The sequence below is a fragment of the Pleurodeles waltl genome, chromosome 3_1 (assembly GCF_031143425.1).
Source record: "Pleurodeles waltl isolate 20211129_DDA chromosome 3_1, aPleWal1.hap1.20221129, whole genome shotgun sequence".
In the NCBI taxonomy this organism is placed as follows: domain Eukaryota; kingdom Metazoa; phylum Chordata; class Amphibia; order Caudata; family Salamandridae; genus Pleurodeles; species Pleurodeles waltl.
Window position 1 is genome coordinate 832,830,641 of NC_090440.1, and position 27,515 is coordinate 832,858,155.

Consider the following 27,515-nt stretch of genomic DNA (forward strand, 5'->3'; position numbering starts at 1 on the left):
ACCTTCACATTGCCGGCTGTGCAGCTTGATAATGACGCATCGCCTTCGTACCATAGGGTTTGGCACCACACCTCAAGGATATTGCATCAGCGACTGCATGACTCGATGACAATGCATTCCCAACTACGCAGATTGGAACTGAAGCATCATCTTCGCATTGGCCCTCCTGCTCCTCGCACCGGGCGTTCAATGTCGACGCAACCCTCCAAACAAGGTACTCTTTTAGCCGGACAAGTTTGGTCCATGTAGCTGGCCCACGCTCCATCACGGTTGGGCTGAACTTTTGAATTTATCCTAGTCTAGCACAATCAGATAGCCCAGTTTGCCACTTTAGGCTTTTAATTTCTACAATTGGAGATAGCCTTTAAAAATTCATATATTGACTTCTACTTATTGGATTTTTGACACTTGGTCTTGTTTTGTTCCTTAAATTAAGATCTATTTTTCAGACGTGGTGTGGATTATTTTTGTTTCGTGTATTCACTGTTTTACTGTATTAAGTGTTGCACAAATTCTTTACAAATTACCTCTTCTGTTAAGCCTGACTGCTCTGTCCCAAGTTACCACAGGGTGAGCACAGGTTAATTTGGGGTGTATCTGACTTACCCTGACCAGAGTGGTGGTCCCTGCTTGAACAGGGTGCATACCTCTGCCAACTAAAGACCCCATTTCGAATAAGCATATACACAGGCGCACCCATTCAATGCTTGCGTGCATGAATACACATAGACTCATAGATACACACTCGCACTGAACATTAAAAGAAAGCTAAACTTACTAAACTGGAGTAGTGCTCTCAAGTTGTGGGAGGGATGCCTCTTAGAGTTGGGACTGCTGCCTCCTTTTATTGGCAGCCAATTCACAGTTCCTGAGAGATGCTGATCCCACCCATTCTGCAGTGAGGTGTCGTTGATAGACCCTCGGTACTGGGCACTAGCGGACTGAAGTGCTACGGTCTGTGACATGCCTTGTTGTCATGAGGGGGAGGACCTTTAGGCGCTTTGCAAAGTAGAGGATGACACACCCACAGGGCTGTGAAATCCTCAGCCTAGCAAAGTTTAACTCCGGCAGCCAGGTGCATATGCATTTAGTGCATTTTTAGCAACTTTCTTCCTGACCGAACACAAAGTGTGACTATCAGGCTACCTTTGCTCAGCCTGACAGGCACTCTTTATGTCTGTAAAGAAGTAGGGTCAAGGGGCCTCTCTGCCTTTAAGTTTGTGCCGATCCTGTATTTTACTCCTTCTTAATTACCCAACCGTCCCCCAGCTCCACTGATCAATGTAGCAGGGTCCATATGGGGTTGGGCATGTTTTCCTAAAACCTGTTTATAAGCTGTAGTAAAAGAAGTCTACTGCTCATTAATTGGAATTGTACAGTACCCGTCCCATTATAGGTCCGAAACCAGTTTGAACAAGCTCTGGCAATAGACAACCGAAAGGAAACACAGTCTCTATTCTGGTTCAGTGTTCACCAAATTCTGTCTAGCTATTTCAAATTGGGATTAAAAACCCATCTTCTTTAGGTTTCAGATCAGTAAGTAGCAATACATAACGGAGGCTGGGGGACTATACAAACCCCTGAGACAAAATGTCCCCTCCTGATTTCAAATGGATCTTACAGCTGCCCTCTTGCCCACTTTTACCCCTTCATGAATAGGTTCCCTCACCCCTTTTCTTTCCTGGCACTGCCTTTCTGTATGCTTTTCTGCCCCTTGTCCAAGTCTGAGAGGTTTCCCTTCTAGCAAGTGGGTGCATATCTTCTGCCACCATCTCTTGGAAACTACTAATCTTTTCTAATAATTCTGTTCTAGTGCCATACCTCACTTCCAGTAAGACTTTTACCTCTTCGTTTGAAATCCAAGTCAGGTTTTTAGTTTCCCAATAACCTCAAAGCTCTCGTTTCTGTGTATTTGATGTGACCCTATCTTTCTAAAATGCAACTCTACCTTGTGAGATGTAAATCTCAGTGTTTTCATGCATGTGATGCTTCCATCATCTCTACATTATGTAACCATTCCTATGCATTTGATGCATCCCATGCCTACATGAATATCATGTAAACTTTCCTTGTAAGATTTAGGCTTTTGTAGTGAAGGCAGTGTGTAGCCTAATGTAAATAAACTTGAAAACTTGAGACTTGGACGCATTGGAACTGGTTAGAGCTCAGTTTTTTTTTAAATGGAGGTGAATTAATTTATGGTCGGGCCCAATTTATCTCATAGCAATTTTTTTAGACCACATCGACATTCTTTGGTAAAAATTGGTAGTATGGCTACAAAGTGACCTGTATTCTAAGCGGCCTACCAAAAAAGGAAACAATACAGTGTCTCTATTTTGCGGAGATCCTTATATTTGTTGTTGATAGCCAAGAGAATAAACTTTAATCTGGTCCGTTATGTGGACTGGCCTTTAGATTATTAACCTGCCCCTTCTTTCTGGAGCTCTGTTTGGAATGTTGAGGGCAGTATTGATTCAGCCAGGCTTGAGTACAGTGGCAGACCCACTAAGCATGGTGTACGTTTTTTTGGCCTTAGGGAGTTCAGAAGATGGCTAATGTTATGTTTGTTGGGAATTCTCATTAAACCATTATACGCTGCCTGTGATGTTTGGTGATGTAAGTTATTAGTTGCTGGCCTTGCGCAAGTGGTGAGTGCATGGGCAAATTGGGTGTGATTCTGTGCAGTTGAAATTCCGGAAGGCAGTAGGTGAAAGGTGTGAGGGGAGAATGGTAGGTGTTAAGGGTTTCATTGTGAGTTACGGCAGCAAGTTGCAGTAACTTGGCAAGAGTGATTTAGACAGTCTCATTCAGGGTTCCTCTTTCTTTAGTGAGAGGCAGTCTCCAGATATCTGCTATGTAGCCTTATCTGTTTCCACTTTGTAACGTTGGAGAGATGTCTATAAAAATAAGTCTAAATCACTAGACTTTTTGTTAGCTCCTGGTAAACATTTGCGTCTAAACATCCATCAAAATAAGAAGGGACACATTCAGTTTTACACAAATTAAGGCTTGACTTGCAGTTTGGCAGATGCAGACGGGTTACTCTATCATCAAATTACTTTATTTGGGTCTTAAACAACCTTAAAAGTATAGTACAAACACGATAAAACCACAAAAATATAACAACAGGTTAAAAAGAAGAGTCAAATTCTCCTCATCGCCCATCTAGGGACCAATTCCAGTGGACACCAACCATCCATGGATAGCATTGTTGATGTGCGAAGTGAGAGACACCATAAATAACAGACAGTGAAAAGCGCGACGGGTGCAACTGCACCCGTCGCACGGCCGCAACACCGCCAGCTCCATTAGGAGTCGGCTCCTATGTTGCGGCCTCATTCCCGCTGGGCCGGCGGGCGCAAACTTGGTTTGCGCCCGCCGGCCCAGCGGGAATGTCATAATGGGGGCCGCGTGAGTGCGGCCGCATTGGCGGCCGCACAGCGGTTACCGCCTGGCGGGCGGCGGTAGCCGCCCGCCAAGGTCGTAATGACCCCCATAAAATGTAAGAACGACTGTTCCCCCTGGCCATCACGTGGACAATACGGGACTAAGCCTTCAGAAGGACTAGTGCCCCAAAAGCACAGGAGCCGCCAAACCATGCCTGCTCTAAATTGAAACAAAAGATACATCTCCCAGTTTGTAAGGGGCACAGATTAATATAATGCAGGTTCAGAAGTTCCAAATGATATATACAATTTTAAAAACAACACTTTGCATTGTTCGGAGTTCATACTTCTAGCAGTACAGTATTCAAGGAAGTGATACTTTACATCCAGCTTGTCACTTTTTTGGGATGGTCACCAGGAACATAAAAAAATCCATCAACCCCAGTGTGGGTTTTAGAGATATGATTTAACCAGGAGATAGATCGGCCCTTATCTAGAATGAGACAATCCAACATTATGTCCCTGTTTAGAGACGCCACAGGATTTTACCACACACTGACCCACAAAAGCAAAGGGCCCACATTAACCTTGTCCGGTATATATTTTAAGTCAAGCTTCAAATCCATGAGGAAGGGTCATAGTATTATAATAACCCCAAATCCCAACCCCGCACTTGGCAGCAGAGACGCATTGTGCATGATAAATGTTTGTAAGAGGGGGAGAATTGTCACTCCTCCACCCCCCTCCTCGAAGTAGATTAAACAGTGCGCCAGACGCTCTACTAAGTTTAAGCTGTGCTTGATTCAATGAGGCTACCAAGAGTCATTTGAGTTAAAAATAACACCTAAATAACTGAAGTCATTCACACTACTTAAGGACTGACTCTTTAGTGTGAGTCTGGGGATGTTACTTTTACCTGACCCACATGCCATTATGTGAGACTTCCCAAAATTAGTAGGTAAGTCCAAAACTGCTGATAAAAGAGATGAAACGGTCAACCAGCAACCGTAATGCATTGTGTGTGCGCGGCAGTAAAACCGTGTTGTTAGCATATAGCAACGCAGGGACCTGGAAGTGGACAATCCTAGGAGTTTCCACAGGAGTCAAAATCAGTTCAGAACTTGGATGTGGGCAATCCTAGGAGTATCCACAGAAGTCAAAATCAGTTTGGAGCATAATTTATTTATGTAGATGGTGAAAAGCAACCAGCCATTATGCAACTCTGATGGACACCTTGTTTAAGAGGAAATTCCATGTCCTATCTCCATGGGCATTCAAGCCTACTTTGGCTGCCAGATCTATATGCAGCGTTTGCAGGAAGTTAAGTACAGGTATTTCCACCCCCAAGCCCAATAGCATCGTTCACAGCTTCATTCAATTTACATGGTCGAAAGCTGTGGAGAGGTCCATAAAGGCCAGGTAAATTGGGCAGTGCCCAACAAACATGTATTTATTGAGTATCAGACTCAAATTTAGGCATTGTTCCCCTGTATTCAGTCCTGACTGAAAACCAAACTGGAATGGACAAGGACATTGTATTTTTAGGACCATGTGGAAATGCGTTTAAATACCACCCTGCATATGATTTTTACTGTGCTATCAATTAGGGAAATCAGTCTTTAAAATTTTGGTGAGGCTTGGTCTCCCTTCTTGAAGATGGGTACAATAGTAGGCCAAGCCCAAGAGCGGCAAATCTTTTTGTTCAGGGAATGATTAAACATATTTGTAATCAATGGGCCCCACAAATCGACTTTACATTTTATAAGGTCCATTGGGACCCCGCATGGTCCTGGAACTTTCCCACCACACACTGATATATTGCCAGTTCAACTTCGGTTAAGAAAATTCAGACGGTCAGAGAGTACTGTAATCCAAATTCCAGGGTACTGGCCATACTAGCATACTCCTCTTTGTAATATAAGGTGCTAAAGTCAGATCCGAGGACATTACATTGCAAAAGCGGACTTTCAGGGGCATTTCTATCTCAAATTGTTTTAATGGTGTCCCAAAAGAACGTACTTTTTTTCCCACAGCAGTAGACTCCAAGAGCTCCCAGTCCTGCTTTAACAGGAGTCCTTTCTACATTTCAGAGAACAATTATTAGCCAAACGGGCCTTTCGAACTTCCATCCCGACCCAGGGGGTAGTAGTCAGTGCCTTCCTTGACCTACGATTAGCTGCAAAGCAGTGCACATCAAACCATCGCTGCCCACCCTCATCGGGCCGAATAGGTTTGAGTAGAGAATAACTAATCCCCTGGGTTAAGCTATCGTAATGTGCAGATTTACCTTCCCCACTATCACTTTCTTAACAATTTAAAAATAAGCCCTTTAATGACTTTAACAAAAGATTCAGGGCCCCTTCTCAATCTTTAAGGTGCCAAATAAGCCTTAAGCCATTAGAAGAATGTTGCGACATGCAGGTATGTTTTGCGTAGTGAGTATATGTGAGAAGGTAGCCTCTTTCTAGCATTGTTTACCCCCACCTTTGGCCTGTTTGTGAGTATATGTCAGTGTATTTTTACTGTCTCACTGGGATCCTGCTAGCCAGGACCCCAGTGCTCATAGTGAAAACCCTATTTGTCAGTGTGTTTTATCTGTCTCACTGGGACCCTGCTAGCCAGGACCCCAGTGCTAATAGTTTGTGGCCTGGATGTGTATACCTGTGTAGTGACTAACTGTGTCACTGAGGCTCTGCTAATCAGAACCTCAGTGCTTATGCTGCTCTCTCTGCCTTTAAATTTGTCACTATAGGCTTGTGACCACTTTTACCAATTTCAGTTGGCACACTGGAACACCCTTATAACTCCCTAGTATATGGTACCTAGTTACCCAGGGTATTGGGGTTCCAGGAGATCCCTATGGGCTGCAGCTTTTCTTTTGCCACGCATAGGGAGTTCAGACAAACCTTTACACAGGACTGCCATTGAAGCCTGAGTAAAATAATGCACACATTATTTCACAGCCATTTTCACTGCACTTAAGTAACTTATAAGTCACCTACATGTCTAACTTTCACTTACTGAAGGTTAGGTACAAAGTTACTAAGTGTGAGGGCACCCTTGCACTAGCAAATGTACTTCAGGTCCATTTCCCCGGACTTTGTGAGTGCGGGGACACCATTACACGCGTGCACTACATATAGGTTAATACCTATATGTAGCTTCACAATGGTAACTCCGAACATGGCCATGTAACATGTCTCAGATCATGGAATTGTCCCCCATGCCAAATCTGGTATTGGGGAGCCAATTCCATGCATCCCCGGGGCTCTAATATGGACCCTGGGTTCTGCCAAACCAGCTCTCTGAGGTTTTTTCTGCAGCTACCGCTGCTACCACCCCACAGACGGGCTTCTGCCCTCCTGGGGTCTGGTCAGCCCAATCCCAGGAAGGCAGAACAAAGAATTTCCTCTGAGAAAGGGTGTTACACCCTCTCCCTTTGGAAATAGGTGTTAAATGCTGGGGAGGGGTAGCCTCTCCCAGGCTCTGGAAATGCTTTGAAGGGCACAGATGGTGCCCTCCTTGCATAAGCCAGTCTACACCGGTTTTGGGAACCCCCAGTCCCTGCTCTGGTGCGAAACTGGACAAAAGAAAGGGGAGTGACCACTTTCCTGTCCATCACCACCCCAGGGATGCTGCCCAGTGCTCCTCCATTGTGTCCCAGACCTCTGCCATCTTGTTTCCAGAGGTGTGAGGGCACTTTGGAGGCCTCTGAGTGGCCAGTGCCAGCAGGTGACTTCAGAGACCCCTCCTGATAGGTCCTTACCTGACTAGGTGGCCAATCCTCCTCTGAGGGCTATTTAGGGTCTCTCCAGTGGGCTTTTCCTCAGATAACAACTTGCAAGAATCCAGCAGGACTCCTCTGCACTTCTGTCTTCGACTTCTTCCAAGGATCAACCGCTGACTGCTCCAGGACGCCTGCAAAACTGCAACAAGGTACCCAGAAGACTACCAGCGACATTGTAGCGCCTAATCCTGCCGGCTTTCTCGACTGTTTCCTGGTGGTGCATGCTCTGGGGGCTGCCTGCCTTCACCCTGCACTGGAAGCCACGCAGAAATCTCCAGTGGGTCGACGGAATCTTTCCCCTGCTTCAGCAGGCACCAAACTTCAGCTTCACCTGTACTCTGGGACCCCTCTCATCCTGACGAGCGTGGCCCCTGGAACACAGGTGGTGGACCCAAATGACCCAGACTGTCCAGTGGTCCAACTGTCCAAATTTGGAGGAGGTAAGTCCGTGCCTCCCCTCTCCAGACAGTAATCCTGTGCACCACGTGAATTGCAGCTACAAGGGCTTCTGTGCACATTTCCAAGAAATCCTGCATGCACAGCCAAACCTAGGTCCCCAGCACTCTGTCCTGCAATGCTCAGCTCCCTGAGTTGAACTCCGGTGTTGTGGGACCTCCTTTTGCAGTGTTGAGACGACTGCCTTGTTCAGACTTCTTGAAACCGTGTTCAAGGACTTCTGCAGGTGCCTACTGCTTGTGCATGGGCTCTCCATGTTGCTGAGGGCCTCCTCTGTCTCCTCTCCCAAGTGGAGACAGCTTGGTCCTTCCTGGGCCCGGACAGTACCCTTTTTCTCCAACAGCGAATCTTGCAGTTAGCAAGACTTGTTTGTGGTATTTTGACAAGAAAACACTTCTGCATCCTCCAGCACGCCGTGGGACATCTTCTGCACGAAGGAGAAGTTCCTACCACCTTTCGTTGTTGCAGAATCTTCAGCTTCTTCCATCCGGAGGCAGCCATTTTGCACCTTCATCTGGGGTGTAGTGGGCTCCTGCCCCCCTGGACACTTTTGGGATTCTTGGACTTGGTCCCCTTCCTTTTCAGGTCCTCAGGTCCAGGAATCCGTCTTCAGTGCTTTGCAGTCTGTTGTGGTCTTTGCAAAATCCCTTATCATGACTTTAGTGTATTTCTGGGGAAATAGTAGTACTTTACTCCTACTTTCCATGGTTTTGGGGTGGGGTATCTTGGACACCCTTAGTGTTTTATTACACTCCCAGCGGCCCTCTACACACTGCACTAGCCTAGGGGTCCATTTGTGGTTCGCATTCCACTTTCTTAGTATATGATTTGTGTTGACCCTAGGCCTATTGCATCCTATTGTATTCTACAGTGTTTGCACTACTTTCTGACTGCTTTACTTACCTGATTTGGGTTCTTGTGTATACTTTTTGTACTTTACTTACCTCCTAAGGGAGTATATCCTCTGAGATATTTTTGGCACATTGTCACTAAAATAAAGTACCTTTATTTTTAGTAACTCTGAGTATTGTCTTTCTTATGATATAGTACCTATATGATATAAGTGGTATAGTAGGAGCTTTGCATGTCTCCTAGTTCAGCCTTGGCTGCTCTGCAATAGCCACCTCTATCAGCGTAAGCTGCTAGAACACTACTAATCTACTAATAAGGGATAACTGGACCTGGCACAAGGTGTAAGTACTATTGGTACCCACTATAAGCCAGGCCAGCCTCCTACAGTATATATTTATTTGGAGTGACCCCGTGGTTGGGAGGGCATTGTGATTCCCTCACTCAGTCTGAACAATCTCGCCACCAAGCAAACATATAGTCAATAATCAAGTCACTTCCAGACCTCTAAAGGAGGGCATGATGGAACTGCTTTCTCTATCACTACTACTAATTAAATCAACTAAATCCAATGCAGCAGTATATAACACCAGCTCTGCCCCCTACCATCTTTAACCCTCCCTAGTGGCTCATCCGTCTGACCCCCTGAAACCAAGTTGTAATCGCCCAGCTTGGCATTAAAAATCCCACACAAGAAATAAAGCAGCTAGGCTTTTTTTGCGTTGCCTACAGACTGCAATGTGGAAAGGAAATTAAACGAATGTGTAAAATGGCTACAAATACTATTCACAAAATCATTATTGTAAAAATTAGCGCTATAGAAAGGAAAGCATGAAAATGTATCCTGTATTCGCAGGGGTAGCAAGGCCAGACTTCCTGAATCAATAACTGTAGCTTCAACCTGTAGGCTCAAACTAATCTAAATAGCGAGCCCTCATTTAGCTCTACCCCTCACGGAGGAGGGCAAGGTTGGACTGCGATAGAACATGTAGCCTTCGCGGGATATTGGTTCAGTAGCCCATGTGTCCTGCAGGTCAATAGAGTCAAACCTAGAAATAAAGGTTAGCCAATTCTTGTTTTTCATTTTTGCCATAAGCCCTACAAAATTCCAGCTAATTTTTGTGAAAGGTCGAGCCTCAAACCGGCTAGCCATACTGCCCTCCGGCCATTCTTAGATGGGGTGACTTCTAGTGCAGGGTTTAGATCAATACTTTTGCTGGACTTTATCGGGAGTCAGTCTGTGTCAGAGAGTACATCTGGTCATTTAGTCTTTAGGATAGCAGGTGAGGTGACTATCCTAGATGGTAAACCTGTTGACCTCTCAGTAGTTACGTTACTAGAGGGAGCTATAGAAGGATGCAAAGGAGACCATAGCTGAACCCCTGTGTCCGGGCAGGATAGTTGACAAATCTGGGGATAAATAGGTCTTTGGGGACAGGGGGTGGGAGGCTTATAAAAGTAGCCAAAGGGACCAAAGAAATCTTACTTCTCCCTGTAGTACAGTGGCTCAGGCCAAAAAAGAGGTTATGCACCAAAAATCGGAATCTAAAATTCACAATGACGCAATCACCAGGGGTTTCACTGGGGTTGGGGCCTACCCACACGCATCTCCGAACCATCAAGATATCTTTAGCTAGGTGTAGAGGCAACCCTTTGTGTCGTGCGAGCCAATCTAAGGTCTTATTAAAAATCTCACTGCCAGGCTCATTCACTCTTTGCCGAAGGGGAGCAGGCTGCGGGGGTAAGCGTGACAACAGCCTGGTCAGATGTGGAAAGTTAGGGACCCTTCGTAAGCCCCTCCCTACTTTGCTCCCTAGAAATGCAGCCTTCGCTGCCAGTGCCAACAGTGCTCCTGTAACAGAACAGGATGAGAAAGGCTAGGCTGATAGATTATCACAGGTATGGACATTAGTATGTACAGGAGCCCCGGCTCCAAAACATTTAGATGCTGTGGCCTGACCTTCAATGGGGTCCTCATCGACATTTAGCCATATACAGCGACCTTCTAGCTGTCTAATACTCATGTCTGTATGTATGGATGGAATGGGCTCAGACACAAGAAGTGCTAGTTTTCGTCAATAAAATTTAAATAGGAAACTAGGGGTCATATTTCTGCCTTCAATAGTGCTGTTAATCTCTCAAAATGACCTCCACAGAGACAGGCCACACTGCCTTCCACCGCCCTAACAATGTCCTCCTTTGTTATCAAGCGTTGTAAGTGCGAGGAAGGAATGGAAGCTGTCAAGTCCGCAACCTGTACTGATGTTGTTACAATGATGCTGGAATTCTTTGGCCGGATAGCATGTTTAGATTTGCAGGGAGTGGCGGGGTAGGGTATAAAGAACATCTAGTCGACAGTATTGAACTAACTGGTTTGAATGATATAACATTGTTTACACGAGGGGTGATAATAGAAGTAGGGCTATTGGCGAGAGCTGCCCTAAACTCAACAGTAAAGTCCTCATATGGCTAAATACAATTGGACCCAGTCCGCGCCCAAGGTTTAATGAAATTCTCCTCTCAGCAAAAGCGATTTTGGTCTTAATGACTACCACAGCATGCTAGGGCATACGGTCAATAGTGGTAGGTTTAGCAGGGGGTATAGAGGTGGAAGAACTCCCAGCTATTTTCTTTTTCCCCATTATACGACCAATAGGGTAAGGACAATTTAGAGGAAAAAAAAGTCAGTCAAACGGGTGAACTGATTAAGTCTAAAATGTATCTGGGTCAGCAAGACATTGCCCTCCTGCTGAAAGCTGCAAAATAGTACTATTTGATGATATGGAGACGGAAACCAAGAGTTGTGGCCCTACCCAGCCTCATCAGGATGATGGCTGCCGAAGATAGGTCAGGTCCCTCACTTCAGGAGTCAACAGGCACTAAAGAGCTCATGTTGTAAGAGCTCCACCTCTCCTTACTCCAAGGAAAACTGGGGGATGTAGTCTCACCCAGAAGACACCAGCAGCCCCTTGCTTTGCCGCAGGCAAATGCTCAAATGTGCAATCCAGCGCGTCCCGCCCTGCGGGAGTCAGCAGGAAGCTTGTGTTCTAAGGGCTCTTCTTTACCTTTCTCCAAGGAAGACTGGGGGACGTAATGCCACCCCAGCCTAAAGACAGCAGCAGCACCTCGCGTAGCCACAGGGAGATGCTCAAATATTCAATCCAGCACATTGTTCAAATGTGCTACTTTAATTAGCTCTGTTACATTGAGTAAAAACTACAACTCCCAGAATGCACTGTTGTGTGTTCGTTTTTTTTAAGTATAGGGCTGTAAAACTGAACCTTTTCTTGATAAGCGGCCGTGTAATAAATGCTGCAGTCATAAAACTTTAACTTGGCACTAGGTAATGTGACATTTCAAGTATTCTGTGGTTGTTTCTTGCAGCTTGTGTTTCCCACGGATGGTTTTCATCGATGAACAGAAGTCTAGAAGCTCCAAGTGTGCTGAGAGCTGGCTCTTCCAGAGCTTGTGTTTGTGTCTACCCGGGAAGGGTGCGTGAAGTGCAGCGGCATGTATCCAGGCGCGGCTTGCGGGAGGGAAAAGGGGTGGGACGTACGTGGTGAGGGGGACAAATAAAATAAAAGTAAAACTTACCTTTTTTCCACGCCGCGCCGCTCCATCCGCTCTGCTCTCCTCCATCGCTGCAGGCACAGGCTCCCAGTCTGCCCTGCAGCCAATCCTGATGATGCTCAAAGCAGCATCAGGACTGGTTGTGAGCGCCCAGCCTAGCGCTCCCAGGCAGACTGGGAGTCTCTGCCTGATCTCTCCAACCCGGCAACCCAGTGTCAGGATGGAGAGACCCTACTGCGCAAGTATGTTTGACTGGCCGAGACGGCCAGCGAAACATACATGGGCAATGAGTCCACCCCGTCACGCCTGTGGCCTCGCCCTCTTTTATAGTAAAAACCTAATAAACAGAGTTTATTATGTTTTTACTATAAACCTTTTGCAGCTCCTGCTGCAGACGGGCGGGCGACGCTCCTCTGGCCTAGCGGAGGAGCCGCCCCTGCACGTATCAGGAGCAACTGGGGAATGCAAGTGCGGCCTTTAGGCAGTCTTTTAATCCCGACTGCAGGGGCTGCCCACCGCTTCACCGGTGCCCTCGTCCATTACCTAGGGGGCTATTACCAGCCCTATTCGATGTCCACCACTTCTCTGCTACTGTACCGCCCTCCTTCAGCACCTCCAGCAGGGCTCGGCTCAATGGCAGTAAAGATGCAGGATCTCCCGTGCTCCAATGTGCCATACTTCTCTGTAGGAGGTCTGGGACTTTATTCTCATTCCACCTGAGAAAATGAAGTATCAGGGGCCTTCCATAGATACATAATCATCGCAGACAGTTGTAGTACATTAAAATAATATATCAAGATTACAGATCAAGCAAATTAAATCCAGTATTCGCAGGAATATAACCAGGTATAAACAGTTAAGAATATTTTTCATTTGCACACTTGCACAGTTAAAAAATCATACAACTCAAAATGATTAATGCAGCAGACCAACAAACATAATAGTGTAAACATACTTACCAAGGGAGCTTTATTTTCATTTGCACACCAGTCCAGTTCTAGGCTAGTGCAAAAGGGCAATAAAAATATCAACCAAATAGAAGTGATGCTCAAATCCTAACCCGGTCACCAGCTATCATAATAAGGCAGGTCTGGCTTTAAAATTATGCCTGCTACCACAGCAGTGCGCACTTAAGTGAATTAAGCCCACTGGAGTCTCTTAACCTACATGCCCTACCATATACTAGAGACTTACAGGTAGGTTTTCTTTGCAAATTAGAAATTTAACACATACCTTGTACATTTAGAGGACAGAGCACTGGCCCTGGGTCTGGTAAGCAGAGCCCAGGGCACTTTCAGAGTCGGTAACACCGGTGTCAGTCAAAAAATTGGGGTGCTCAGGGCTAAAAGGATGACTTTTATACAGATACATTTTGTTTTTTATAGTGCTGCTCAGTTCACTCACTTAGTTCTGTGATCTGCAGGGTACACGTTCTTTGCAGCAAGCACAGTAACCCTCTGTCCTTTCTGATGAGTCAAATCTGCCAATAGACAAGATACCGATCTCTCCACAGTCGGAACATTAGCACATAAGTTATTTTTAAACCCAGCGCCTCCCGCCAAAGTCGGCACCCAGTGCAGCTGCACAGGTCGCACTGGTCTGAAGCGGCCCTGGTGAGCTTTTAACTCTTTCCTAAATTGAAGCAGGGTTGGGCAGCCTTGATGGAAACGAGATAATGTTCCAGATCCTGGTTGCATAGATGGGAAAGGCCTGTTGTCTTGTTTTTTTCTTTCATACAATCTTTGTCACAAACCATACTCATCAGACTCTAAAGACTTTCACCACTTCTTTCTTAGCCTTCAATTGAACAAGTAAATATTTCGAAGAAATTTCTTTCAATGTGATCATTTCTATTAAAGTGTCTAAAATTGTATGTGGTAGGAGTTCTCAAGTTGAGTGTGACTTTTTTTCTTTCTTTTCTTCTTCAGGGTTTCCTTTGTTTTCTCCCTTTTCCATGGAACCGCCGCAGCCCCAGTATGGCAAGATGCTGGCTTTGAAATGCACTGTGAGTGAGCTTAACAGTGAAGATTTTGCTGTTCGATGGACGAAAAAAGACTGCCCTTTTTCAGAAGAAATTCAGAATAATGGACCAACATCAACTGAGCGGGGTTACACGATAGAAAGTGTTATTCGTTTCATTGTGACGGCCGAATACTTTGAAAAGGACATTATTTTCGAGCTCTTTAACAAGGGGACACGAGAAACCTACACGCACCCCATGATTCTTCCATTGGAAGGTAAACGCGAAGCACTTTGTTGCCAGACTACTTTTACACTTTGAATAACTCTTTGCTCTGCTTGCTGGTAAAAAGGTGCTGCTAAGTGTATTGTCCAAAATACATTGTTGTATTTGCTCTGACTCTATTGGCTAATGATAAACTGCACCAAGTCCGTGCCTTCCTCAGCGTTTGCAATCCTGAGTCTGGTAGACTGAGTTAAAATCGCGGAATACGAGCTTGAAAAGTTGCCACTGTTGGTTTCGCTTTCGAAATACCTGGAAAATATGTTTAAAACTGATATTAAAAAAAGCCTATTGTACAGCATATCCGTGGGAGCATTTGCAGTGGGCCCAGGTAATGTGGTAAAATGCAGTTGAAGGTAGAAGTGGCGTTTGTCGGGATGTGAGTGAATTTTTGCTACATTTTTAGCATGGTTTATGTAAAAGACTGGTGATGTTTCAACACTCATTCAAATACGTGTTGACAGTAGTAGTTACTTTTATTTTTGTTTTTATTTCTTTATTCTAATTTTGCTAGTTACTACTTCAGTGTATTTAGGGACATTACAAGATAATATGTCCGTGCTAGGAATAATACACCACTTCCGTGCTGTTTTATAACATTTATATTGCTACTGTGCTGCCTGTCTTCCCGTATATGTACCACTGCCTGGCCTTGGCTGCATGGTCACCACTGAATGCCAAGGTGATGCATGGCTTCCTTGTGGTCTATGTCTTTTTCCACGTTTTTCCAAGCATATTGTAATTGTTTCGAAAATGCATGCTAAAAGTCATATCAATAGTCAGTGGATCTGTGTATTTCCATCGACATCAGAGTTGAACCATCCACTCTGCACAGCTCCTGGATTCTCCTCCATCACTGGGAGAACATCTTATTGTTGCACAAAACACTGAACATTTCTCTGGAGTGTGTGTCTCTTAAATCCAATAAGGGTATGATTAAGCATTGCATTGGCAAAGAAGATAATCCGTGTTTCCATAGTATCTGTAGGGAAAAGTAGTAGGTTGAATCATGTGTCGTTGTCTCTTCTTCCTTTCCCTTTGGAGGATTAGTTTTACTGATGGAGACAAAGTTGCCTCCTGTTGTATAATGTAAACACATTTTGCATGACTTCAAGCTTGTTAATCATCAGTTTGGTCCTCTCCTTGCTGCTCTACAGTCTCAGAGACAGGTTTTTAGCATTTTCTCGATGATTGGTGTCAGTGATTGAGGTGCATATAGATATATTATGTATATTTCCTTTGAAGAAGAAGAACATCGTGGTAGTCTTAGTTTTACCTGAGAAATCGCATTTATTACAGTCTCTGTTAGCAATTAGCTATTGTGTTTTTTTACCTGGCGAGGGGATATTGCAGCTTGTTATACCAGCTGGTGGGGACTTTCATGGTGTTGAGTGTCATGGAAATAGGCACTAGATTGTGGAAGAGGCTTTCTTGTTAGAAGCAATAATGGGTAGGCAAGCATAGTGAGGGAGGGCCTGATGAGTGTAGGTAAAGAAGTTGTCACAATACACACACACAAAAACCACTGTTAATCATTGATACTTTGAAATCTCAAAACTGTCAGTCTTGCTGAGTTTCAATGCTTCCCATGTACTTGCAGACATTTAGAAAGTGACTCTTTTTTAGAGCATTATTTTCACTTTTTTATAAATAGACATGCCACTAATGTAGGCTTTGTTTCCTTTTGTGCTTAGGCCTCATATCCCCTTCTCTTTCCACCCCTAAGGACTTCACCCAAGTCCATCCTTTCTGACAATTGGGGGCAAATTGTTTCTTGTGTGCAACAGTTGGAGTCATTAGATGGTTGCATCCATAGTACATATCTGTGTGACTGTTTTGTTGCACTAACTCTAACACTACACTGCCAGTCGCAATTTTTCACTTTCCACACCAACTCCTGGCCCTTAATATTTAGTGTCTGTATTAAGTGCTGCTAGGTCTCCTGTCTTTTGGGAAAATACTTTGTCTAGACTGTTAAAACATGTTACTGGAAATTCATACTTTTGATATATATTACCATAATGTGTGTGCAACTAACCTTTGCTGCCACCCCAGCACTCTGCTGTGTTACTCTAGACGAGATTGATTTTATATTTGGGTGCGGTGTATGGATTTCCATGGTCTTTGGATCACTTTATATTTTTCAGGGTCAAAGGAGTTTCCAAGACCCATTTACTTTGTATCAAAAGTTTTGGGTTTCAACCTGGGTTTGTATTACAATATCTGTCTGTGAATAACACTTTATCATCTGCCAAGTGGCCTACATATTTGTCTAGTATTCTTTCAATTTTTAGATAAACAAATTCTTAGCTTAAGATTATTTTAGAAATCATTGTTGGTAGTTTTAGGGGACCGCTTGAGATCCTCAATTGACATAAAAGCACCATACTTTATGCCCTGTTTAATCAGTCAGATTCCAGCCATGTCTAATTGATCCCATTTTTGCTTTTTGTTTTCCACTTTGACATTGATAGTGGCAGTATGCAAATCTGACTGACAGGTTCTTTAAGTAATGATAACAAGCATCCCAAGGGCACCAGAGAAGAGGAACAGAGATAGGTGGCATCCCTGCCATTGTGTGAAATTCTTGGAACTTGGGGCTCTAGAGAAAATATGATCTTGTGAGGGGGCTAAAAAGCATGGATGTATCTGAAAACTGAAATTCACTTGGCCTTCTTGCTAAGAAGGCCATTCAATTCAGTCTTAAAGTTTCTCAGGATTTATAGAGATCGTTATATGTGTTCCTTTTAGTTTCCAGTTTTTTATTACATACCTTGAACTTACCATGTGACCCGAAGAGTAACCCTCTGCTATGAAGTCCCCCTGCTCCTTTGGCTTTGATAATTGGTATTGGGGCTTGTAAGCTATGAGAATCAGCTAAACAGCTCTCAACTGCATGTACCTATCCCTAAAACATAGGAACATTTTCCCCGCTGCATGTACCATTCCTTAAAACATGGAAACTATGATTGCTAATATGAGATCCTGCATTATTAACTGGAGAAGGGCAAGGCATAAACCCTCACAAAATTAATAGATCAGTGACTTGTTAGGTATATATTTTCATTGACGAAACCCCTATTTTACTCATGATAGCAATGGCACAAAGCAGTAGGCTTTTCAGCTGAGTAATGCATATATAGAGCATTTCAGCAAGTTGTACCAAAACAACATTAAAGTCGGTAAGTCATCCAGTAAAATATCTAAATCAATTTAGTAAAATGAAAAAAAAAAGAATTCCAAAATATGATCAAACTTGAATAAGGATAACCAGCAATATAATAAGAATTTTTAAAGTTCTGATATTAGAAAGGACCAAGAATTGTCAACGTGCTAAAGTTAATCACTCGGCACATGCCAAACGTGGAATTTTGTTCACTGAAGATTGTCTTCTCTCGGGTAACCAGTCTGGGATTGCCTGTTTCGTCTCTGGAGAGTACCTGAGCTCCCAATTTGGGTAGGACTGTGTTCCTATTGAAGTGTTTTCATGGCTAATTTGAATATGGCTGATATCTCGTCTAGAGAGGCATGGCGCATTAAAAAACAATTGACTCGAATGTGACCCAAAGTAATTACATGTAGATGAGATCAATTCAAGGACTCCACCCATCATCATCTTTTGTTTCTCATTGCCACGCCCTAAGTGTGACATATATACTCATACGTGGGTTCCATGCTCACTATAGTATACAAATCAATCTATACCTTTGTAGTGAGGCCAAAACTGGTCTGCAGTTGTATAAGTTCCAATCTGGAGGAGACCTGGCCAGGCAGTTCATGCTGGACTTCTGCTATTGGAGCAAATCCATGGTCGATTTGCATATGACTTGTCTCAGTCTAGAACAGCATGGTGGGCAAAAAATGATTAACTGAAATGCAGGCTGAGTACCAGTGGCTGAGATTAAATCAGGCATTCCACGTATCATCTTTTTTGTTTTTCTTTTGGCAACTTGTGCTGGTTCTATGCAGGTCGATTTTTTTCTAACTCCCAACTTTGCCTAGATGCTAAAGCCATGTTTTTTTGCCCGCTCTCAAGCTCCTAGAGTGGAGAGGACAGCTTCCAATATAGAAGGGGCAGACAGCAGTGGGAGCCAAACTCTACAACTCTTTTCATCCGAGGCAGTGTAATTTGGTTAGCTAGTTCTTCAACAAGATCCCCTTTTGTCCCTAATGCCCCTTGGACCGTCGTGAGGCCAGCTGGCCTGAGCCTTGAGAGCATTTCCAGTTTGTGGGTGGATAAAAAAGGAAAACAGGCTAGGCCGCAATCCCCTCCACTGGCAGAGAGGCAGCAGCTTCATCCTCTTCTGATCTTCTCAAAGTTCGTTTGTGTTCTGAAATCTCTGGGGTCGGAGCTGTTTCAGCCACCGCTAACTAGCCACTGCTGATAAGACAGATCTCTCCTCAGAAGGTGCACACTCTTTAGTTCAACTCTCTTTTTCAACAGTTCCTTTTTTATATACCACACACTATCCCAGAAAACCCCATAAAGTGAGTCTATCGAGATGGCAGGCTCACTGAAGGACTATGTGGCTCTCTTCCTACCCTCCCAGGTGCTAGGTTATGGAAATAAGAAATCTCTGTCCTTCCAGCAAGATACCCCATGAAATTTGTGCTGAACCTCTTTAACTCCTTGAGTGATTTGAGCCAAGCTCTGTATTGGTCGGGTCTTCTTCAGAGTAGGCTCACACCATATCCCTGTTTTGGGGTGGGAGAGCCACAGTTTGCGGTTCCTGTCTCTTCTATGTGCCCATCTTTGCTTTCACCTTCACCTCACCTTCCTAAACTGCCAGTTAGTGTGGATGAGGGAGATATTGCAGATGTACCTCCTTCCTAACTTCCTGGTCCAGTTCTGCAAGCAGGCCATTTGCTGCCAGAGGTCTATGTTTCTCCCAAAGAGCCACTTCACACCTATACGGCAGAGCCGGAGAATCTAATAGCTGTCACTGTAAGAGAGAGAACATGACAGAACCAGCGTGGTGACAGTGTCCGAGGAGATGAACAACTTTTTCATAAACCACATTTGTGACATAGTTACCACAAATTCAGCTTTCTCATTTATTGTTGAAATAGAGAAAATATCTTAAAACCCAACCCTTTACAAACTCCCTGTCTCTGTAAACAGCTTCCCTTCTCCCTTCCTTCTCATGAGATATTGTGTTTTCTTCGGCATCTTCTTCACTTATATTGGATTGACGTCTCATTATAAAAAATATCTTCACATCTCTTTTATTTTCACGTATGGGCTATGTGTCTTTTTGCAAGGTACAACGCTCTTTTGCTCTGTGGGGCTAGAGCTATGCTTTATAAAGACTCCCAACAAAATAAATAATAAATTATAGTATCAGTGTATCTGATTGATGTAAACCTTGATTAAACCACCTCAGCTACACAAGGTGGTTACACCCCTCCTCCATTTGTTTTAGCTATTTTAAATGTTTTCTGACGGAGTCACCCGAAAAGGTAAACCTACACAGATTCCTCCTTTTCAGGTGCTTGCTTGGTTGGAATTCTTATAGCTTAACTGAATATGTATTTTCCACCTCGTCCTATTGACGGTGCTGCTGTAATACAGTATTATGGAGTTGTGGCATGCCTAATAATTGCAGCTTCTTTCCATGTTATATGATAGTTCGGACAGACTCTTCATACTTATGAGAATATCGAAACAGTGATATGCATGTTCTGTCATCTTCAGCCTGCAAGAACTGTACAAAGGTTGTTGCATAAATGGTGGCTATTTTATGTTTTTTTCTGATGGTATTTGGCTTATGTTTAGCATGTCTCTCTGCAGCAAATTCGAAAAGATTAGATGACAAGAAATGACCACTTTAGATATTGTTTTCAGTCATCTTGCAATCACATTCCATATTGTAATTTGACAAACTGTAGTTTATCGTTTACCTTTGAAGCTTTGCTAATGATTGATGGAAATTCCTTATACAGTGCAAGAAATCTCTGCTCCGTCGTCTTAGAGCAAGATGTGATAAATTCCCTGGATTTATTACTCTTAATACAGTCACAAGTATTATTTTTTGTGAAGAGAGGCCCATGTAATGTTAATATTATGTTGATTTGTATAGCTCACTAATCACCCGAGAGGGAATCCAGGCGATATGCTTGTTCGTTATATCCAGATTCATGGTGTTGCGGTTGCTGACACCACAAAATGATGTTGCAGTTTAACTTAGCCAGGTGAGATCAGTTCACGGATTCCACCAGTCACCTTGTCATCCATCCCCTTTTCACTCATGCATCCATGTTAAACAACACTCTCCGATGCACATTGTATGTTCATATATATTCAGAATGTAAAGAACGGATAGATGTGATGTCATTGGGTTCCTAAACGTAGAGGGGACTAGTTTTGGCTCATTCGGGGGCTGAAGGGAGGGAATATAAGGCAGACCTCATTAGTGATAAACTTAGAACAATACTGGGTAGAATGGGATAGGAAGTTAAACGCTGTGGGTGAGTACAGTTTGAGCCTCGACATCACGGTCAGAGGGACGAGTCCAGTAAATGTAGTAGGGCATGGTATTTCACTGAAAAATGTCTAGGGATAATTGGGGGCTGTCTTAACTAATATGCTCCTGTGTCTTTGCAGACCAGAGGATCAAGTCTAGCTTTGGACTCAGACACGATCACAGACTGGAGTGTCACTCATGTACGTGGCATTTGCAGTCAGCGGTGGCACAGAAAGGTTCTGCTTGTCAGAACCTTTTGTGGAGCTCTGGTCACAAATGGGATGCCAGCCCCTTCTGTGATTTTGTGGTGGCACTTTGTGGCGGCTAAGGATACTTGCCAAATTGAGAACATGTGGCAAATGACCTATGCTTTCGAGATATACAAAGAGATTAGGCGGGCAGCGTTGCGCCCTGAAAACAAATAGTAACAAATTGTGCAGTTTGCCACTGTTAAGAAATTCCAGGATTGTATGTTCATGTACTGTTAAGTAAAAGTAAGAGTTGTAACTCCGGAGCCACGTAAACCGCTCGAGACACACAGTGTGTTGCCATTAAGCAATGTTTTTGCATGATGCTAGCGATTATCTGAAACCCACTTAAAAACGCAGAAGTATAGTGCTTCAGAAAAGAAATGAATGGATATGTTTTTCTATGTTTGATCCACAGTCGACGTCCATTATAATGAAACATAAAAGAATAATTTATATGTCGATTTTTTTGTTTGTTTTTCCGCATGTGCAGCAATGAGCCCCCAGGTGTCGGAGATAAAATGCAACAAGCACAATCTAAGTGATGGAGAACGTGTTACCTTGTCTTGTTCAGCGACTGAATTTTCCCCCAGAGATATACGTATTTTGTGGAGCAGAGGATGGACTGTCTTTGACTCTGAGCAATCTACAGAAACACTTACACTTGAGGAAAATGGCCTCTACCGTTTAAACAGTGAATTGGTGGTGACAGCTAGAGGCACAAAGGAGGCTGATTTTCTGTGTGAGGTTTGGCACCAACAGACTGGGACTTTAGTGGAGAGAAAATATGCACTAACATATAGTTAATACTATTCTAGCTCATAATTTAAGAAACCACAGCGACCAACTGAAAATGAGAAGTGTAACTAAACATTAAGGTTATCATTTAATGGAGTGTGCTAACAGGACTTCTGGCAAAAACTGATGACTGTTCTGTCCACCCCCGCTCACATCCTCTTCCTCAAAGAGCACAAGACATTGACACCCCATTATGTCTGGTCTTCAATGGGATTGTCTAAAATGCTATGTTAAATGCACTGTACAAACAGTTAAAACCGATAATTTGGATTGTTGTAATATTAAGATAGATAGATAGATAGATAGATAGATAGATAGATAGATAGATAGATAGATAGATAGATAGATAGACAGACAGATATTACCTCAGCTGCTTGCACTGTACCTGTTGTGTGGGAGAAACTTGCTTTTATACCTGTTCTGTGTGTAAGAGATGCTTGCGCTATGCATGATTTCATTGTACCTGGTCTTTGTGAACGAGTCGTGTCCACCTCTGCCATTGATGTACCCAGTCTGTCTTTGTAACTTGTACTGCTGTAGTTTCTGTGCATTTTCTGTGTGTGAGCAAAGGGAAGCTAGTGTGTGTAAACGCTTGTAGTCTCCACTGTGTGCACTTTTGTCTCTAGTGCTCTATGCGGTCTGTGTGTGAGATAAGGAAAGTCTGTACTGTACTGTTGATCCTTTGTATGAGAGAGAAGCTTGTTCCGTAGATGTTGTTGCCAGTGCAATATCTGATGATATGAAGAATAACCTGTTGTAACTAGGGGACTTTCAGCTGTAGATGCCTGTATTGTACCTGCTATGTTTGCTAGGGAAGCTTGCTGCGTGTATGCTGGGGCTATTTCTGCTCTGTGTGTGAGGGAATCCTGAAGCTTGCCATGCAAGTGATTGTACTGTAGCATTGTGTGAGGCAAACTTCAACTACGTATGCCTGTACTGTATCTGCTCTGTGAATGCCTGTTCTGTGTCTACTCTGTAAGAAGCAATCTTGCACTGCAGATGCTTGTATCATACCTCGTCTGTGCTTTAGGGAAGCTAGTACTATGGGTAAATGTACTGCACCTGTTTGTTAGGATGCTTGCACAGCAGCATACCTGTATAATATCTGCTGTGTCTGTATGAAGGAAGCTTGGACTGTAGGTGTGTGTAGTGTGCCTGCGTGGTGTGGGCCTGTGTGTGACGGAAGCTTATACTGGTATTGCCAGTGCCAGCTAAGTCTGAAGACTGAAAACAAGTGAAGGATGCTGAAAGTAGGGACACGTCTTGGGGACAAACATCTGTGTCCTGTGTGTGTTATATGGGTTAGGGAAACTTGCAATACAGACGCATCCCTATTTTGTACCTGCCTTGTTAGTGAAGGAAGGTTGCACTGCGGATGCCTTTGCTGTACATGCTCTCTGTTCGTGAAGATTGTAGTCTGGGTGTTTGAACTTCTGTCTATTTGTGGGGACGGATTGAAGAACCGATGCCTGTAGGGCACCTGTTCTGTGTGTGAGGGAAGTTAGTTCTATTAATGTTGGTAATCTTCCTGCTTTGAATATGAGGGAATCTTGCAGGGTGGATGCCAGTGTATTCTTGGTCTCGGTGTGAAGGCGGCTTGCACTGCGGATCATTGTACCTTACCTTTTATGCGGGATGCTTGCAACACTGATGAATGGTCTTCTCCTGCTGTGACATTTTCAAAAATATCTTGAAGATGGCAAAATGGAGGTGTGGTATTATTGTAATGCATAGAACCAAAAACATTCGCTGCAGGCCGAATATGCTTTTAAAACCGCTGCAGAAGATGCTCTGTGGGGAGAATTCTTGGAGATCTAGTGGAAGACACTTAACAATAGATGAAGTACTTTCCTTTCAAATAAAAAATATGAAGCAGAAAAAAAGGAATCAAAAAAATTGTAGCAACTGCAATGTTGTCTGTGATTTCCATATTATCTGGAATGTGAGGACAGGCTGGGGACAGTGTTCGTGAAGCTTAATGAAAGTACCTCCAGAGAATATGAAGGGGACTTTCGCATTTACAACTGCGAGAGGCGAAAAAATAGTGCATTAGTAACTTGCAGTGCTTAATTGATACCAGAGTGAGTGTTAATACCTGAAACTCTGCTCAGAAGTCCCGACCAGTGCAGCTAAACGTCGCTGCACCTAATACCAAGGCTGTGTAGTCTTGAATCCACCGCCTCTAATCCTCTCTCAGACACCCCCTGCCCCTTTATCTCACTCTGAAAGGCTCCGGTATTTCTCTTTGCCACGGTTTAGCCGTCTTTCTCTTCCTCCGTCTGACTTATCACTGTGTTTTTCCCTCTCTTGAGTTCGGTAAATATCTAATGAGGAAAAACAAGTGTTGGTCCCCAAAAATAAGTTCTGCTGGTCCCAAGGGGCAACCACTGGCTCGAATTAAGTACGAGCTGGTACATGGTGCAAATACGGCAATATCCGCCCACCCTTCAGTGCAGGTAAGCCGCTTCTGTGGCACCAGATGCTATTTATGTAATATTAGTGTGGCCCCAAAACTCTCTTTAGTGCACACTCACCAGCCCGGCGGTTGCGCAGTTCCATTAGTTCGGCTCTGCTCTCAGAGGCGCTGCTTGTGTTAGCATTTCACATTCAGCGGAGCAGCCTGCTTTTACGTTTTGTTGTGTTTTAAGTCCAGTGACTGAAAGAAAGTTGGAAGTAGGAGCTGCTGGCACTTTTTGCACTTTAAATTAGTCTCACTACCCTGGTTGCAATAGGCCTCTGCCCTTCTGAATCTCACTGGCCAGAAATATACTAGAGCTCTGAATCTAGACCTGGAGCGAGAACAACGTCGCCTGCAAAATGGGCACTGCACACTATGGATGCAATGAGCAGCCCGAACTCAAAAAGCCTCATGTGCAAAAGAGAAAGATGCGTAAGATCAGATTTCTTAAAATGGCTAAAAGTCGAGTAAAGGCAAAATTCCGATATGTTGTCCCCCATTGCACCAGGAGCTGATACCACAGCAGTCTTTTCCTTAATTCGTCACGCTGTGAAGAGGATAAAATATTTCCTTCTCTTCTCCCCCCACCTCGACCCTTAAAAGCGAATAGGAGACTCCGGAGGGCTTAAATCCGGGAAATTGAGTGGGATTTTCCAGCCCTTACGGCTGGACAGCTTTACTTGTCCTGACCGGCTAGAGAAGAGGCAGTGAGTCGACAGTGCAATAAGTAAATGTCTCTTGAGCATTATTTACTTTCTGTTCGTTGCACAGCCCTTGGAGCCTCTGGGTCAAAAGTCAGGAGGAAAGTGCAGCGGGTACCAAAGGGAGATCAAGGGCAATGTCTGAATTATGTGGGAATTATCAGTACCTGGTCCTCTAATGAGTCATGTCAAGGTTAAAGGATTAGCAGAATATGGCTGTGGAATTAAAGTCACATGACCTTGAGCCAATCTAAGCACAGTCTAAGCATGGCCTTCTAAAATTCAATTCACCACAAAGGTTCAAATTGGGGTGCACAAGGGCGATCACTGCATATCTGTTCCTCTCATTTTCACAACATATTGTCTAAAACAGTGCTTATTCAACGACATTGAGGTATGGCTTATACTCGGTTTACAGCGGTTGACGGGAATGATACAAATGAATATCGTAGACCATTAATATTTGAGTAATGAGTAGGCTTTTTCAGGAACATGTGAACAAAGGCTGGGAGATCCAGCACCTTACGCTACAGGCTATGCACACGCAGAGCAAACAAACTGCATTGAAACAAAGCAGACTGGAAGAGAAAGGTTGCAGATGGGAACGCTGCAATCGGGCATTCTTTTGTCATGGAGGCAGCAGTACGGATAAATGGAAATGCTTATCCCAGTCCTGATTCTTTTCTGTTTACTCGTCAGCATTGCTTTCATCACACAGCAGGATGATGGTGCTCTGCCTGCATTTCAGAGGTCTGGGTGCACAGATTAAAAAGCACTTCCATTTACTGCAAAGTCTTGCCCTGATGACCTTGAACATTTCTTATATTGTTTTTAGTACTGTTTTTTGGTGATTTATATTTAATGTGGGTGATGTGTGAGGGACTGTTACTGACATTTTCAGAGAAATGTGTTTGTTTCACGCAGAATCCATAAAAAAGGGTCTTTAAGACCAAAAACGGTGCCTGATATATGAGAAATGGGAGGGTGTCACAGAGGTTATTTGCAGTGATATTAGTGAGTTTTTGCTTTGTTGCAAGTATCGAAAACACACATCACTATCCCTGAATATTAGATGTAAGCACATTAAGAATTTTGACAGGTCTGCCTGTGCAATGTCAGTGACCTGGCCAAAGAGGGCGAGAAACAGCTGGAACTGGATCCTAAATTCAAATCTGTTACAAACAGGGGCCCCTAAAGTCCTTAAGATGCCCCCAGGAAAACTAGGGCAAAAGTATGATAAATGGGGTTGCACAAGTAGGGAAGTGGCTTAGGCTGCAGTTGTCAGTAGCTGGGAGAGTGTATCTTATGAAGATGGTTCATCTCCTGAAAAGCGTTTGCTAAAGAGTTTATGACAGACATGGAGCTTTACATGGGACAAAATTGAGCCTTGATGGCTGACATCTCTTCGTTGCTGTTAATAAGAAGAAGTTGGAACTGGAGGGGCAGCTTTTAATCAACGTTATAACTGCTAATCAATGTAAACACACTTTTTCATCCCACGCTTTCGGTGGGCGAAACATACTATTACACGGCAAGCAGGGCGCAGGAGAGGGACTTGTCTTTCGAAACAGAGAGGGAGAGAGAGTGGACGCGTTTTTGCGTGTTTGCAAAAATTGCAGGTGAAATCCAACAGACACAGCACCATACCCGACTAAAGGCACTGTGACAGGTAAGTGAAATGGTTACGCAAGTCAGTAGGCATAACACTTGTTTAAGGCTTTTTATTTTCTTCTTTAATTAATTTCTCTTTTAATTCTTCTCTACTTTTGCTGTACGTCTTTAGGATGTTTCCTTCTTTTCCTTCATCCCGGTTCCTCATATATCTTCAAATGTTTTGTTTCAGGTTGAGGTATTCCAGGGCTGGTTCGGCCATGCTCCTCCTGGTACGTGGCCGGCTTCTGCATATGTCACTCTCCCTCTTGGTCGTCTCAAGGCGGTCTCCTTGTCGGTATTCTGCGACGTCCGTTTTCTGGTCTCTTCTCCTTGGGTTCGCCGTCCCGCATCTCCTCCTCCTTTTCGATGCTCTGAGTTCCTTCATCCACATCCTCGTGCGTCCTCCTTCTTGTCGTCTCTCTCCCTTACTGGCGTCTTCCGGGTATTTCAGTCTCCTCCTCTGGCGTTCGGAAGCCGTCGTGACGTATGGGCTGTAATTCCCCTGTGGCACCCTGAGCAGTGCCCCAGGGATACGGGAGGTCCTCCCCATTCCTTGTGCCCTGGCAATGGCCCAAAGGGTACACATTTTTAAGCAACTTCAAGCTCGGTATCTGTGTGAATTCTTGGTGCTGCATGACTTATGGCTAAAAATCATCTTAAAATTCACTACAGTTATTTTGCAGTTTTACATAGCGTGAGCTCAACCAGCACGCATCGAAGCACTAGGAGTACCAATTTTATTACGCAAGTGCTGATACATTTTATGAGGGGCAAGGGGAGATTAGGTGAATTGACCAGAATAACGGGATGGTGAACTGACGCCGATTCTCAAACCTTGTTGCCCAGTTACTAAGGGAGCAGCTATGACGCTACGCCACATTTGAGACATCTATTGACAGACAG

At 44.0% G+C, this 27,515-nt stretch overlaps 1 protein-coding gene across 2 annotated transcripts in view; it reads left to right on the forward strand.

Moving 5' to 3' along the window:
- LOC138284672 (uncharacterized) overlaps positions 1-23,676 on the forward strand; it is a 215,988-nt gene extending 192,312 nt beyond the window's left edge. For both annotated transcript variants that reach the window (XM_069223739.1, XM_069223740.1), the window contains 2 exons: positions 13,977-14,285; positions 21,496-23,676. In XM_069223739.1, the coding sequence (XP_069079840.1) occupies positions 13,977-14,285; positions 21,496-21,809 (623 nt within the window). In that variant the 3' untranslated portion in view covers positions 21,810-23,676. The remainder of the gene's footprint in view (positions 1-13,976; positions 14,286-21,495) is intronic.
- Positions 23,677-27,515: the final 3,839 nt, after the last annotated feature.